Source organism: Haemaphysalis longicornis, unplaced genomic scaffold, assembly GCF_048455015.1.
Source record: "Haemaphysalis longicornis isolate Haplotype H1 unplaced genomic scaffold, Haemaphysalis longicornis Haplotype H1 scaffold_5, whole genome shotgun sequence".
NCBI lineage: Eukaryota > Metazoa > Arthropoda > Arachnida > Ixodida > Ixodidae > Haemaphysalis > Haemaphysalis longicornis.
Window position 1 is genome coordinate 43,127,320 of NW_027526385.1, and position 13,317 is coordinate 43,140,636.

Here is a 13,317-nt window from a genome sequence, read left to right on the forward strand (position 1 = left end):
AGCTAGCAACTTGGTATTACTCAGCATTAGGCAATTATCCAAGGTTATTAACTTCAAAGTTAACTTTAGAGAGCTGTCACTGCCTTGAGTTTCCACAAGTCTATGTTCATGCCTATGCTCATGCCGTAACGGTGTTTCTGATCAATTAAATGCGTGGCACTTGCCCAGCTATGAATACTGCTTCGTAATAATTGCAATGTACCCTGCCCTGGTCGTAAGCATATAATGGGATATTTATTTTAATGTGCCACTAAGATTTTAAGACAAAGCCAGGACACTAACACAAATGATAAATTTCCGCACAGACTTCCAAGTCAGGAGTCAGACATTGTGTGCGATAGAATACGTAACTTTGAGATGATCGATCCCCAAAAATTCAAAAATTGCCACCCACCTAAGATGCAGCCGTACAGCTACAAAGGAAAGTTGAACACCTTTCCTTTATAACCACATGGCTGCGCTTTAGGTGGATGCCAACCGTTCAATTCCGCATTTTAGGGCACACGTATACATGTAACAGTATAAAAATAGGGCAAGTAATAACAAAAAGTACCCCCCACTGCAAAGAAATTTGATATCTGACCAGTGGCTACTAAGAGGGTCCCCAAAGTTGTCCCCAGATACATCCGTATTGAGCGTCACATACTAGTGCAATTACTGTCAGATGTCAAACCCGACTGATTAACTCGTTCGCTACAGCGCCTATCAAAATCGATCAATTTGATCGATACTTTTGGGAGCGCCTTTTCATAGCGTTCCAGGCGTTTCTCGAACAAGTAAAGCTGTTCGGAGTTAGATCAGAAAATGGCCTTTCAAAATCAGTTTTGTTTTCATTTTTGCAACGGAAACGTGATTTTTGACACGCTTTTGAATCACCTGGGTGTGGAAAAGGGGCATGGTCATCGCGCGTCACGGCTACCAACGAAGAATGGTTGCAACTCGTAATTACTCTGCACCAGCGCTTGTTTTTTGCTATCAGTGCGTGAATGGGGAACTAGCAAACGATATTTAATCGTCAGGTTCGCACTCTGACAGTAAAAATCCCAGAAATCGGCTGAAAATGTCAAGCAGTGCCTGGTTGCAAAGCTACTTTATGATTTTAGGCAGTTTTATTGCCTTTGCGCACGTTGTTCTAAGTACTGTGGTAGTTCTACTTACCCCAGGACCATTCGCAAACAGTTTACAACAGTTTCAGTTTCGTTTCTGCATCGCAAAATTTATATTTAGCGCTACTACGCAGTTACCCAACTTCAGGGCTACCTGCCATGGCGCCCGAAGCGTCCGCGACAGATCCTCGAACAAAGCACGGCGCTCCTGATTTCCCCCCACCCTAATCCGATTTCTGCAATAAGTACTTCAGATGCAAGTCAAAAGGTCACACCCAGTCGCCAGATATCTGTTTTGCCGAAGACAGCGCTTCAAACCGGCCTTACACTGCCAGCTGTTCGCCTTCCAGTTTCGTTTCCATGCGAGGGTATATCCGGGTGTCTAATGTTGCTGCTTAGTTGAACTGTCTATTCGGACGGAGTCTCTGATAAGTTTTTGTACTGTTTCATTTGAAAAATGTTAGGTGGCACTGCAATAAAGGAGGCTCGTTGTGCTGATCTTTTTCAGCGCGCAACTGCTACTCGGCCAAAGATAGCAGGGCACGATTCTAGCTCATCGTACCTCATTTTTGCGAGCAAGGTTACAATTGCGAGTAAGAAGATGATAATAAAGCTCAGCTTTATGTTTTGAGAGATAACTGACCGTGAACGACAACAAGCATCAGCCACGGCGTTCCGTTTTCAACTTCATGCATGTTTTTTTCCGCATCGCGTGCTTGTCCCAAATATTGTGCTCGCTGTAAATGCAAAGTCAGCCATTGACAAGATGTTTTTACATTGTGTGGGGGCTAATTGGTGCCTCTGATAATGCCAAACCGCCAGATTTATTCCGGGAAACCACCCGAAATCGCACATTTTGAATTGGAGGTTGGGCTTCACGGCATGACACGAGCACCGTGCATGCTAACATTTTTTTTATATCTGACAAACTGTTCCACGCAAGTCGACATTTTATCTAGGGCGTGTTTTTGAAATGTTTTCCTACAAAATGTATATTCTAATTTTTTTCTACTACTGGTGGTTTGATATACACAACTCATTTTTTATCATTTTTTTCGACAACTCGACAAAAATTTTGGTTTTGATATTTTTTTTTACAACTATGATATAAGAAAATCTTTAAAAAACTGGTATTATTGGAAATGCCGTTTAATAATCTGCATTTTGTGCTCCTGCAATTAGTGCCTAACCAATTTTTTAGCAGGAAAAAAAATGTTTTCTTGGACCCCTAAAATTAGTCGATTTTCCGGCGGTAGCGAAAGAGTTAAACAGAACAGAGGCTCTCCTAGATCTGAGCAATAAAAGCAGCATGCCTTCCAACCCCCTATGAAACCCTGCCTGCTCCCCACCCACAAGCTCAATCGAACACCTTGCCATCCTAACAACTTTGCCATAAGGAAAAAAAGGGATGGCTCGTGCACCTTGAGTTCCTGCACAATGCTGACGTGTTTGAGCCTTGCCGTCCGTTCGTCCGTGATGCAGAAGTCCCACGACGCAAACACCAGGTTGCAGTACCGGTGGAGCTTCCCTTCAGACACCAGCAGTGCCTCCCGGACGCCCGCTGTGGTGCTGAGAACAAAAGTCACGCACCTTTTTCTTCACACCCCTTGAAACAACACCGTGAACACCAGAATCTCACAATTGCCAGACTCCCTTTTAGACGAGGGGGACACTGAACGCAGCCCCGTGATGGGCTTGTTCATGCTTCATTGTTTGGCTGTGTATCGGTTTCCAACCAGACAGAACAATGCTAACGAAACGCTATGTCCGGATGGAACTTAATAAAGTGGGAAGGGTCTCCGAGTTCCAACCAAACGGAACAGCAGCTGTCACTAAAGTTCCATCCGGAGGAGAATAAGAAGAAGGAACACGTTTATCTGTGAGCACAGTTAGTTGACAGATTACCTTACATGACTCTAGCGATGGCTACACCATTCGTGGCTTCAGTGACCAGTAGCGGTTCTGGCAAGTGGATAAAAATCAAGGCCGACTGCTCTGACCGTGTGAACGGCAAAGTGGGTGTGAAATGTACCTACCACAAGACGCTATTCGTGGCCCCACGAAGAAAAAAAAATAACATATAAGAGCTTACAGAGATTTGAACTCTTAACCACAGCGTCCATAAGCAGAAGCATAACCTCTTCACCAACGACTATAATGGCAACAGCATCTGATCAGATGGCCACATGGAGCCACATTTGCCACATGGTGCTTAGGCCACATGGCCATGGAGGCTTCATGTGGCTCCCTGTGGCCAGATGGCCACATGGAGCCACATGCAGCTTTTGCTCCATGTGGCAAACTTTCGTGACAGCAACCGTTCCACCTGGACTGAGAACCAGGCACAACCTTATCATTTCATAAATAGTTGGCAACCCAGGGACACACGTGACAGGCAGGAGGCACGACTCACTATCGGACCATCAGCAGCAGGCAGAGCACAAAGCAGAAGACGTTGGTCAACACAAAGGCCAGGGGAAAGTTGTAGCCCAGCCTGGTCCCTGGTATGTGGTCCACAGAGTTGATGTAGCGGCCCGAGAACAGGGCCGTCAGCTCCATCCAGCCCTGAAAAACGAGGCAGATACCAAGACAAAAAAAAAAAAAAAGTGCGCCACTCAACAAAGAATTGACTGCAACTGCCGCACAATTGCCGCCAAAACCTGAATGCAACTCTCTACCTCCCCCCCAATCCATTCAATACTCTAAGCTCGGAACGATGTCCTGCCAGTCCTTATCACTTCCGTATAGTTTGGCCAAGCGTCTTGTTCCTTCTCTCAGCCACGATCGAAGCGTTGCCCCAGCAGCTTTCCTGTACCACCATTTGGTTACAGACTAACATGCGACACCAGAGCTTTCATCGTCTGACAAACTGAATTTCGTAAAATAGTGCAGTACGTAGGCACAGTTTATTATTCTGCGGCCACAATTACACAACTCCGTCACCCTCCTTCCAAATCTAGTGGCAAGTTAACTCCTCACAGGGTCATTCCATTATAAACAGACAAACAAAGAGAATAGAAGAAAAGCGTACGAGAAACCGCACGCAGCAAAGAAACAGTTGGTCTCACCGTGCCCTGGAGAAAGTCCTGCACGCGCGAGATGCCCTCCTTGCTCTGGCTGGTCACCAGGGACTGGTACTGCCGGTAACACTCCTGCATCCGCGTGGGCGTGCGGTTCTCTGCGCCAGACCAGACATCGTCCCCATGGAGGTCCTCGGGCGGCTTTTCCCAGAAAGAAGAGCAGAACACCCGAGGGGCTCGCTTTAGGGCAAGCAAAGGCCCGACTTCCAAGAGAAAAGCGGCAGTTTTGCAAATGCAAACTGCCTGCTGATGATTACAGACGCATTAGTAGTCCTCCTGCAATTCATTCCCCTCCCCCGGACCCCTTGGCCTTCACAGCAATACACGATTTGCGTTTATTTTGCGATCCAATCTTCTGCGGGAAGCCCCAATTAAAACAACACGACTCGCACTCCGCACACATGAAATCACTCGTCAGGGAAACACAACAAAAACAATGTGAGAAACGATGTCACTAGTTCTTGCCCAGACACACACACCAAAAAGTGGCGGTGTGTGAATACTGAAATATTAGAATGCGAATCAAAAGTACCGCCGCGAATAATTCGATTCGCGTATCTAATATCCACTATTTGATTTTTAAAATAGTCGAGTGGATTTCCCAAACATGCCCGGCTCTGCGAAAGCGAGAGGTGACGGTGCACACTAACGCACTGCTGCTACACCGTCTGCTGGTCAAGTTTCATCCAAATCGCGCTTTCAACGAGTGCCCCTTGCAGAGGCCGTAAATTTTATCCCACTGCACGGAGTAATCTGCGATTGCGTTGATAAGACCTCTTTTTCGAGCCATTGCCGTCGACTCTGGCCGCCATTTTGAATTTTGCGACCGGATATTAGGGCAGCTTCCGGTAAAGATCGGCCGCCATTTAGACAGCGCTTCCATTCATTTAAAATCAAAAGCAGTTGTGGCTGTTTTTAATGCAGTTGGTGTGCAGTTACTCCGCGCTCACTTGTTTTTTAGACCACAGTGGATAGTGTAGGCTTGTCCAGGGTGACTGTAATGCGCGCTTTCCATCCACTCTGTATTATTCACGCTGCCCATGTGCTTCTGAAGGAGTGCCTCCTCATGGTCTATGATTGTGGTTGTGCTGGGTTTAAGCGCCCTATTGTTCATGCCTGCAAAGTGCTTGCTTTCGAGTTACGAAGCACTGTCAAGTCGTTGCCTATGATTGCAGTACAGAAACTTCAGTGCAAGTCTTTTTTTTTAATGCGTATCGTGCCCGCTCCGGATTTTTAGACCACCGCCAATGCAAGTTGAAAAGTGCGTTCTCCAGGTTGAAAAAAAAAAACGTCATGTCTCCCGAACATACGAAGTAGCTTCTGCTTTTGCACAGAAACCTATGAAAAATCGACACCTGTAAAAGAATTGATATTCGATATTCAGCTTTTTTTCTGAATTCGACCTGATATTCGATTAGAAATTTACTATGCAGCATTCGCACATTTCTAAAAAAATTTTAACAATTTCACCTCTTCCTGTCAACAAGTGATTGCAACCAGCAAGTCTAGCCTCGTTTCTACAAACACCACCTTCTCAGCAGCTTTCCTATGGAGCAATGTTCATAGCTACGTTAAATGCCACCTCATTTCCTTAACCAGGCCTCCGATTCCTCCATTTCAGCTGCTGTGATGGTGATTGCCAGAAATAAACTCAACTTGGCAGATTATTACATCTATACAGTTGAACCTCGATATAACGAACCTCGATTTAACGAAATTCGCGATATAACGAATTTTTTCAAGTTTTCTAACAAAATTTTGCTAAATGCATGTATTTTTGTCTCGATTTTACGAAGTAATTTTGTGCGGCGCTTTCGATTTAACGAAGTCACGGCAAGAAAGGAAGAACGAAATTCCGGTCGAGGCACGTTTTATTTTGCCTCTCAGGCCCTACATTGAAAAAATTCAGTACTCAAATTGACTCTTGAAGGCTAAAATGAAAGAAAAGCGGTGAAATCTACGGTTAACAACAATTAAAAGCGAAGAACGAAGCTGCACAAACCGCTAGCGGTCATAGACGGTTTAATAGTGCACCCACTATTTTGACGTCTCCATCGTTGCCTACGCCAGCGCCCTCTATGCTTAGGCTACCGAAGCCTACTTCAAGCTTTTTTTTTTGGTTAAGTCTCCTGCCACGCGCGTGGCACGAGCTGCGCCCCCCTGGCAACAGCTGCTGCCACGCAGAAGTGACGTCAAGCTAAAATAATCACGTGACTTCCTGTGACGTCACAAAACAAACGTCATATTTACGTCATTTGATCATGCCATTTTTTTGTGTTGACGACGGCAGCCGGGTGTTCGCGTCTTGTGTCCCGATGTTCTCCGCCCGTGGTTCGAATGGCAGGCCTGACGCATCGTTACGTCCTTATCTCCCTGTACAGCGACTGCCTCGCGGCGCTTTTTTCTTGTTGGGAGGTGTGCTTGTAATTATTTAGATTGGGTATTTTTTGTGAACTTGCTGTTGCACGTCTTGGTAAGCCTAACGCATTGTTTTCTGCACGCTGCTTCGCCCCGCTTTTTACATGCTCCTAGAACTGTACTGTTGTCGTTTAATATTTTGTAAGCTTCACGTTGTTTTGCAGTTCGCGTGCTATTTGCTTTACGCGCCTGCATTTGTTGTCTACTTGTGCCTCGCTTCTTCCATGCCACGCCTTGTGTTCTGATTCTGGAGTGGTGGCTCAATTATAAAACGTAGGGATCAGTATTTTCCATCGCGTCGCGCCGTAGCGAGCGACGTAGTGTCAGCGTGTGCACGAATCGAGTGTCGTCAGGTAGCGCACGGCATCATCGAACGCAATCCGATCTCGCATGTAGCTTCTGCAATTTTTCCCCCGGGGCAGTAGTACTGTCGCCGAGAAATGTATCCTGACTATTCCACAGAAACGATCTGTGCACGTAGCGCTGCAGAATCCGTGCAGGGAGCGCAGTTGCCCTTCCGTGGGTGGAGCCCAACTGCCCGTCCAAAGATATATCTATTCAAGATACCACTGAAACCATTCGCCGACTGGCTGGCTTCTTGTGCAAGGAGGCTCAAGCTCCAACTGTGCAAGCATGGGAGAAGTGCAGCCGATAAGATCGCCGTGTGAGCCAAGTTTGGAACTTCTGCTAATAGTCCTTTAAAAGTCTGGTGTGCATAAGGTTAACAAGTGACAATTCAGTTATTGTTCATCTATGCTCAGATTTGTTGCTTAGTACCATTGTGCTTTCAACTTAGGAAGTCTTAATGAAATGATAGGCAAGGCTTAAAATTACTGCTTGGCTCTTATTTCCCTTTCCTTCGCTCCAGTACCTTTCGCCTCCTCTAACCTGGTTAGGCAACAGAACTTCCTCCTGCATCTGCTTTGAGTATGTATTTTGATAGGCTCGTTCCTTCTTTACTCTTGTGTTTGGCTTGGTTGGAATTGAACATAACCAGGCACAATACTTTCATTCACTCTCAGCAGGATGGGCTAATGATGATGAGAGCTTATCTCGGAGGCTTGCAGTCTTTGCACAAATTCCAAGTGGCTGTGACATCTATATGCCCATCCCAAGCACTCTGCGGAGTTCGACTTGACACTAATGCTTGTATTCGCAACTGGTGAAGCGTGCTTAAGCGTCTACTGTCAAAGCCTTTGGGGTAGTGAACAGGAAGAGTTTCCAATTGTGAGGGGACGTTTCACATTCTATTGCTTTTTAACTCCGCACTGTGTAAACTGTTTTGGAAAATTGCTCAAGTGAATTTACTTAGTGGTAAGGGGCTTTATAAAATGTCCCAATAATGATGCAAGTCTCGTCAGAAGCCAGCTGCTAGAAAACACATTCACGGGTTGTGTGTTGTGTGCCCATTAGCTGTTTCTTTTTCTTCCACAAAACGGGCACTTAAACAATCCTTTAAGCCAACAGGCGTAAAAAATAGTTCATCAAGTACAACTTCGGGGTAATGGTTGGTGTCGAGCGTGACATTGCCCACTCCCAAGAGTACTTCTTAATTCCTTGTGCAAGAACTGGAGCCAAGGCCACGTGCGTAGATGTGAATGTCTGTCGGTGTTTGTGAAAGTTGCAGTACAGCTGGAAGGTGTATGGATCATGGGTGGCTTTAACAATAAAATGACTGCTGAACGTATTTTTGCTCTGGTATCAATGAGCAGCATGTGAGCATTGATAAGTGCTTCACTGTTGACATTTTTGTTACACAAAAGCAGGCCATGTTAAGGCCCCCTGGCAAATATTCATGAAAAACACTGGACCAAAAAGCTGCCAACACATGGAAACCATGTTGATCACGGCACCTTTCCTAGTACTTCAGTACCGTTTATCAGTGCTGTGTTTTTTCCCCCCAGCTAGTAAACTATCCCAGCGTTGCACCTTAAGCCAGAAATCAAACACTTGCTTGTCAATGACAAGTGATCTGCCAAACTTCCGTGTCTATGCAAAAAGTGAGTAGCTCTACTTTCTCTGCACTGTTTGTGCTGTGAAGTTCCGTTTCTAAACAAAATGCCAGGGTTCTTCTGGAAGATGCACAGCATTAAAACCTCAACAAAAAAGGAATAAGCACGCGATACTTTCTTGCACTACACTAGAGCCCTGCGGGAAAGCCAAACCAGCAAGTGATCTTTTTCTACAAAGCGCTGCAGAGCAGAGGCTCTGCTGCAGAGGAGCCAAGAAAAAGATTCCTTTTTGCGGACACCAAAGCTACGCTGGAAAGCCAAAATGTGTGGTGTCTGTTAATGCAGATTAGCTGCAAGACGGGCATGTTCACGCAAAGATTTATGAACCAGGCTGGCGGGGTAACAAAATCATTGAATGAGGTTACAACAAAATGTGTTATGAAAAATGATATAATACTGTTTGCTATAAATAGCAATTAAAGGTATAAAATGGTTCTGACACCAATTAAATGGCCTGTTGGAAATCATTGGCAAAACCTAAAGAGCAACATTTGATACAGCTGCAATTGAGAAATAGTAAAGCGTGGTTGGGGCCTGAATTCAGCAGGCATGCTCCAGCTGAGAATGTATAATTGCAGAGCAAAACAATTATAAAGGCCTAGGGAAAAGGTGAGCTTCGTTGAGTTTACCACCAAGGTATTTGGTAGAGAGAATAGTTACAAAAATAAAGAAGCAACATGGGAAGCTTTATTTTCCCTGATTTAAGTTTATCAGCACTGAGCTTCATGTTCTGCATGTCCCATTGAAGAATGTTACACCTGCATGCACTCGGCACATCACATTTTACGGTATAACACAGTTTACTTCGAACATAGGTAAATAAGAGAATATTGCATAAGCAGTTCATTTATACGTGAAATAGAAACAGCAGGGTTTTTAAAACGAAGCCCGTAAGTGTGCTGAATGAAAGGGACCAATGATGAGTTTATGTTGTCACTAATAACAAATTTCAACGACCTTGTCAGAAACAAACCCCTTCCATGGAGGGACTGTGTGTAATCAAGATTTTTTTGATAAAAGGTTGTAAATGTATGTCAAAAGGTATTTTAACGCCCTAGTCGTGGCCTGTGAGTCATCGGCGCTTTTTTCTGGTGTTTAGATGATCAAGGGCTGTTGTATGGGATCCACCTTCTCTTCTCACTTTGGTCACCATCTTTCTTAGTCACTGCATTCATGTGCTTGGTCAGGGAGCTAGCAAGCGAGGACGACAGTCGGCACCAACTATCAGCTGAGTTCCTTCAGGCTGGGACAATTGCTGGAGAGGCTTAAACAATGTTTTTAAAATCCCTGAGAGCTTTCACTTTTTGTTTTGTTAAAGAACATTTAGGCAACCCTTCAACTGTCTGAAATAACAAAAATGACTATTGTGCCCGTTATAGTTAATCTACGCACAGTGAACGATGGCACAAAATCTATCAATGCGAACCTACCCTTTGAACCTGCTTAATATTTAGCAGAGACTCACTCCATTCATTAGCTGTTTTATGGCACTGTGGGTGGGCTACTGGTTTCCACCTATGGAGCCTGTGGGCCGCACTAGTTTCCAGTCGTCCTGGCAAATGTTTTTGGAGACTAGCACTACCCTGCAGTGTACGAGCCATGGATTCCTTGGGTTGGCCATGTGAAATTCTAGTGAATCGTTACAAGCCACTAAAGAAAGTGAGCATTTGTTTATCGACCACCGTTTTGTGGCCATGAAAAGTTTCGTTCATTAATTAAAAAGACTAACAAATGAGATCAATTTTATTGCAAACTTCAAACAAATAACTGGTATTACAGAAAATGTGTAAAGCAGCTGGAGCTCCATAGCCACTTTCCAGCTATTTCTCCATGCCATCAGAGAATCTTGTTTGTGCGACTAACAGATACCGACCTATTCCACTGCAAAGAAACATAACTGGGCGATTGCAGTGGGGCCTCTAGTTCCGTTTGATCATATCACTTGAGTGTTTACGTACAGTTAACATACTGATGACTGTGTTTATAGTGTATGCACATATAACATCAATGTAGTTTGAAATTGGGATCTTTTGCACCATTTCTTTTTGTTAAATTCGCCCCATGATAGCCTTGACGTTTGCCTATCAATTACATTTGCAGCATGCTCGCTGCTTATACCTGTTTACACAAACAATCCGTAGATGCTTTCACGTTCTAGGCATATCTTAAGATTCTCTTTGACGTTGCTTATTGAGCCTGTGCAGAACCCATAGGTTTTCATATGCTGGAGTGCATGTAGGTGCATTAGACATGATGGCCGGCCAAGCGTATACCCTTCCTATTGCCGTCTCTACAGCCTCTTCTCTGACCCTATCGTCTGGTGTGTCCTGAATTAACTTCCTTTGCATGAGGGACTCAGTCAAGTCTGGCCAACATAGCGTACACCACGGTACAGTGAGACGTGAAAGTTATACCAGTGCAGTGGCTATGAGATGAAGCGTCTAGCTAGTCTACCTTTTGAAGGTCGCAGGTCCTAAACTGTTGTAGAATCATGTATCCTACTACGAAATATTTGGTTTCTACTAGGAAATCTTTTTAAGCGCTGAATATCACGCAATTATGATCCTTGTGGCGCATGCTCACAAGACTTTTCTGCTCATAAAACGTATCGTGGGTGTAAAACAAATTTTAAGCTACAATTTCGCCCACTAGAAAATAAGAACTTCCCGATTTTCGAGTTTTCCTTGCTAATATTTCAGAAGAGGAGATCTACTGTAGTGGTACGTACGTGGTACATGTGTGGGGACACCAAAGATTACCTTTCCTATTCTCGGCGCAATTGTCTGTAATTGTAATGCGCACATGTGCCTAGTAAAAAACGGTTGCCGCCACTACCCTTCGTCCTCGGCACTGTACATTCTGATTAACTTTTGGCGCTGCTAAGTTGTCTTCATTTCGAGAACACACACCGCGATTTCAGGTCGCCCATTTAAGCATTCTGGACTTGCCGTGGTGCAAACTGTTGATAGCAGATGCCGCCGCGCCGACATGCGTCGGAAGGTTCACAGAATTACGCTCGGACGGTGTCTTTCCTTGTGTGGAACGTAGCTTGTTCGAACGAGGCCAGTCGGCTGTGCGATGTCGTCTCACGTACGCTGAAACTGTACGCAGGTACCATCGGCGTACACCAAGCATAACCAAGCGGTCACAGGTCAACATTACTCGAGAGCGGCTATTTTGCTGCGGTCTGGAAAGGCTGGCTGGGTCCCCACGCAATACATAATCACAAGCAACTTTCTCACGTTTTCAGATAGTGCTTCTAACAATATGAACTCCGGTTTATCTACGTTGTCGGCCCGAGAAAATCGGAGCTTCGTCACGCTTTCGGATACGCGACTCCATGTGCGCGATACGGCAGCTGGCAGCAGCAGCAGCATCGCCGGCTGCTCCCGCAAGAACAAAAATTGTTTGTTTAGAAAAGTTTTAGCAGTTCAATGGTGCGTTATTTTGTACTGCAAATAAAAAAAAATGTGTATTTCGGACTACACTACACAAAATAATGACAATTATTAATGTTATGACGTCATTATGACGTCACGCGTGGCAGCAGCCGTTGCCAGGGGGGCGTGGCTGCTGCCACGCGCGTGGCAGGAGACGCTGCCTTTTTTTTTTCTACGCGTCATTGCTCACGGTGCTGCTGCGCTAGGTTGTGCTCGCTGATAACCAAATTAATATTTTGTTCGTGCATCGTTAGGTGAGTCTTGTAAGCAGCATGAGCACTCCAAGAGAAAGAAAAGTGTTCCGAACAAGAGCCTGAGGAAGCTCGGTGAAACTGACAGCCACCGAAGTGTGATGGATGCCATCGATGTTCTGCGGAGGCACGCAGGTGCACACGAATGTTTAAGACCTTGTTAGCGCTGTCAGCATACGAGCGTCACGTAAAGCCCGCCCTGGTCAAGAAACGCCAAGCACTGCTTACGGACTTCTTCACTACGGCTTGAACATCGAGTGCTGGTGGCAATAAATTGCTCTCTTTGAACGTGGTCATCTTCGTTTCACCAGCGTTCATTAGACAGCTGCGGTGCGGAGAAATCCGTTTCGTAAGGGCTCAGTGGGCATAAAAGTAATTGCTTAATCGAATTTGGCCGGAAGATTTTTAATGTAAGCTTTCCGCTTTCCGGATCACGTAAGCGCTGCTTCACACAGTGAAGCGGTCCGCGTGTACTCCGCTCAACTCGCAATCATGGTTTTATCTCGAGTGTTGTGGTTGAATCACGCGCCCATACTGCGGAGCCCTTGTACATTAAAAAAGTCTTTCGAAAGTTTCATAGCAGCCTTTCGCTATTGGCCCGCCGCGCCTAAGCCTACCACTGAATGGACGAAAAGAGGCGTAACTTCGAACGAGCACCTCGGCGGGGTGAAGTTCACGGGACATGGACGCGGGTTCAATTGACTAACAGCGGCATTTAGTAGTGACCGAAATGAAAAAAGAAAAAGTGGAAACCTAGTCTGCTATCATATTTAATGAGGCGTTGCGGAAAAAGCACCGGTTTTACGATGACACATGAACTACCGTCGGCTATCCGAATTCCATTGCCCAAGTGTTGAAACTCTTAATTCACACAATTTTCGCGGCCAGTTTTAGTACAAATTTCGCTTTAATTGGAGAGGTAACTACATAGCAGTCGTTGCCTGGCGAGGGCCAAAGTGTTAAAACCCCAATAACTGGTTAAATGAACTGTAAAATCGAAACCTCGATTT

The 13,317-nt window shown here is 45.2% G+C and overlaps 1 protein-coding gene across 6 annotated transcripts in view; it reads right to left on the bottom strand.

The window, feature by feature from the left end:
* The window catches only part of LOC144138117 (transmembrane channel-like protein 7), a 76,836-nt gene that overhangs the window by 14,453 nt on the left and 49,066 nt on the right, over positions 1-13,317 (bottom strand). For 5 of the 6 annotated variants that reach the window (XM_077670226.1, XM_077670225.1, XM_077670229.1 and 2 more), the window contains 3 exons: positions 4,175-4,327; positions 3,520-3,671; positions 2,528-2,675 (listed from right to left, as the gene is read on the bottom strand). In XM_077670226.1, coding sequence (XP_077526352.1) covers positions 2,528-2,675; positions 3,520-3,671; positions 4,175-4,327 — 453 coding nt within the window. Of the gene's footprint in view, positions 1-2,527; positions 2,676-3,519; positions 3,672-4,174; positions 4,328-13,317 lie in introns of those variants that run through there. The other variant, XR_013315821.1, reaches the window with a different exon arrangement.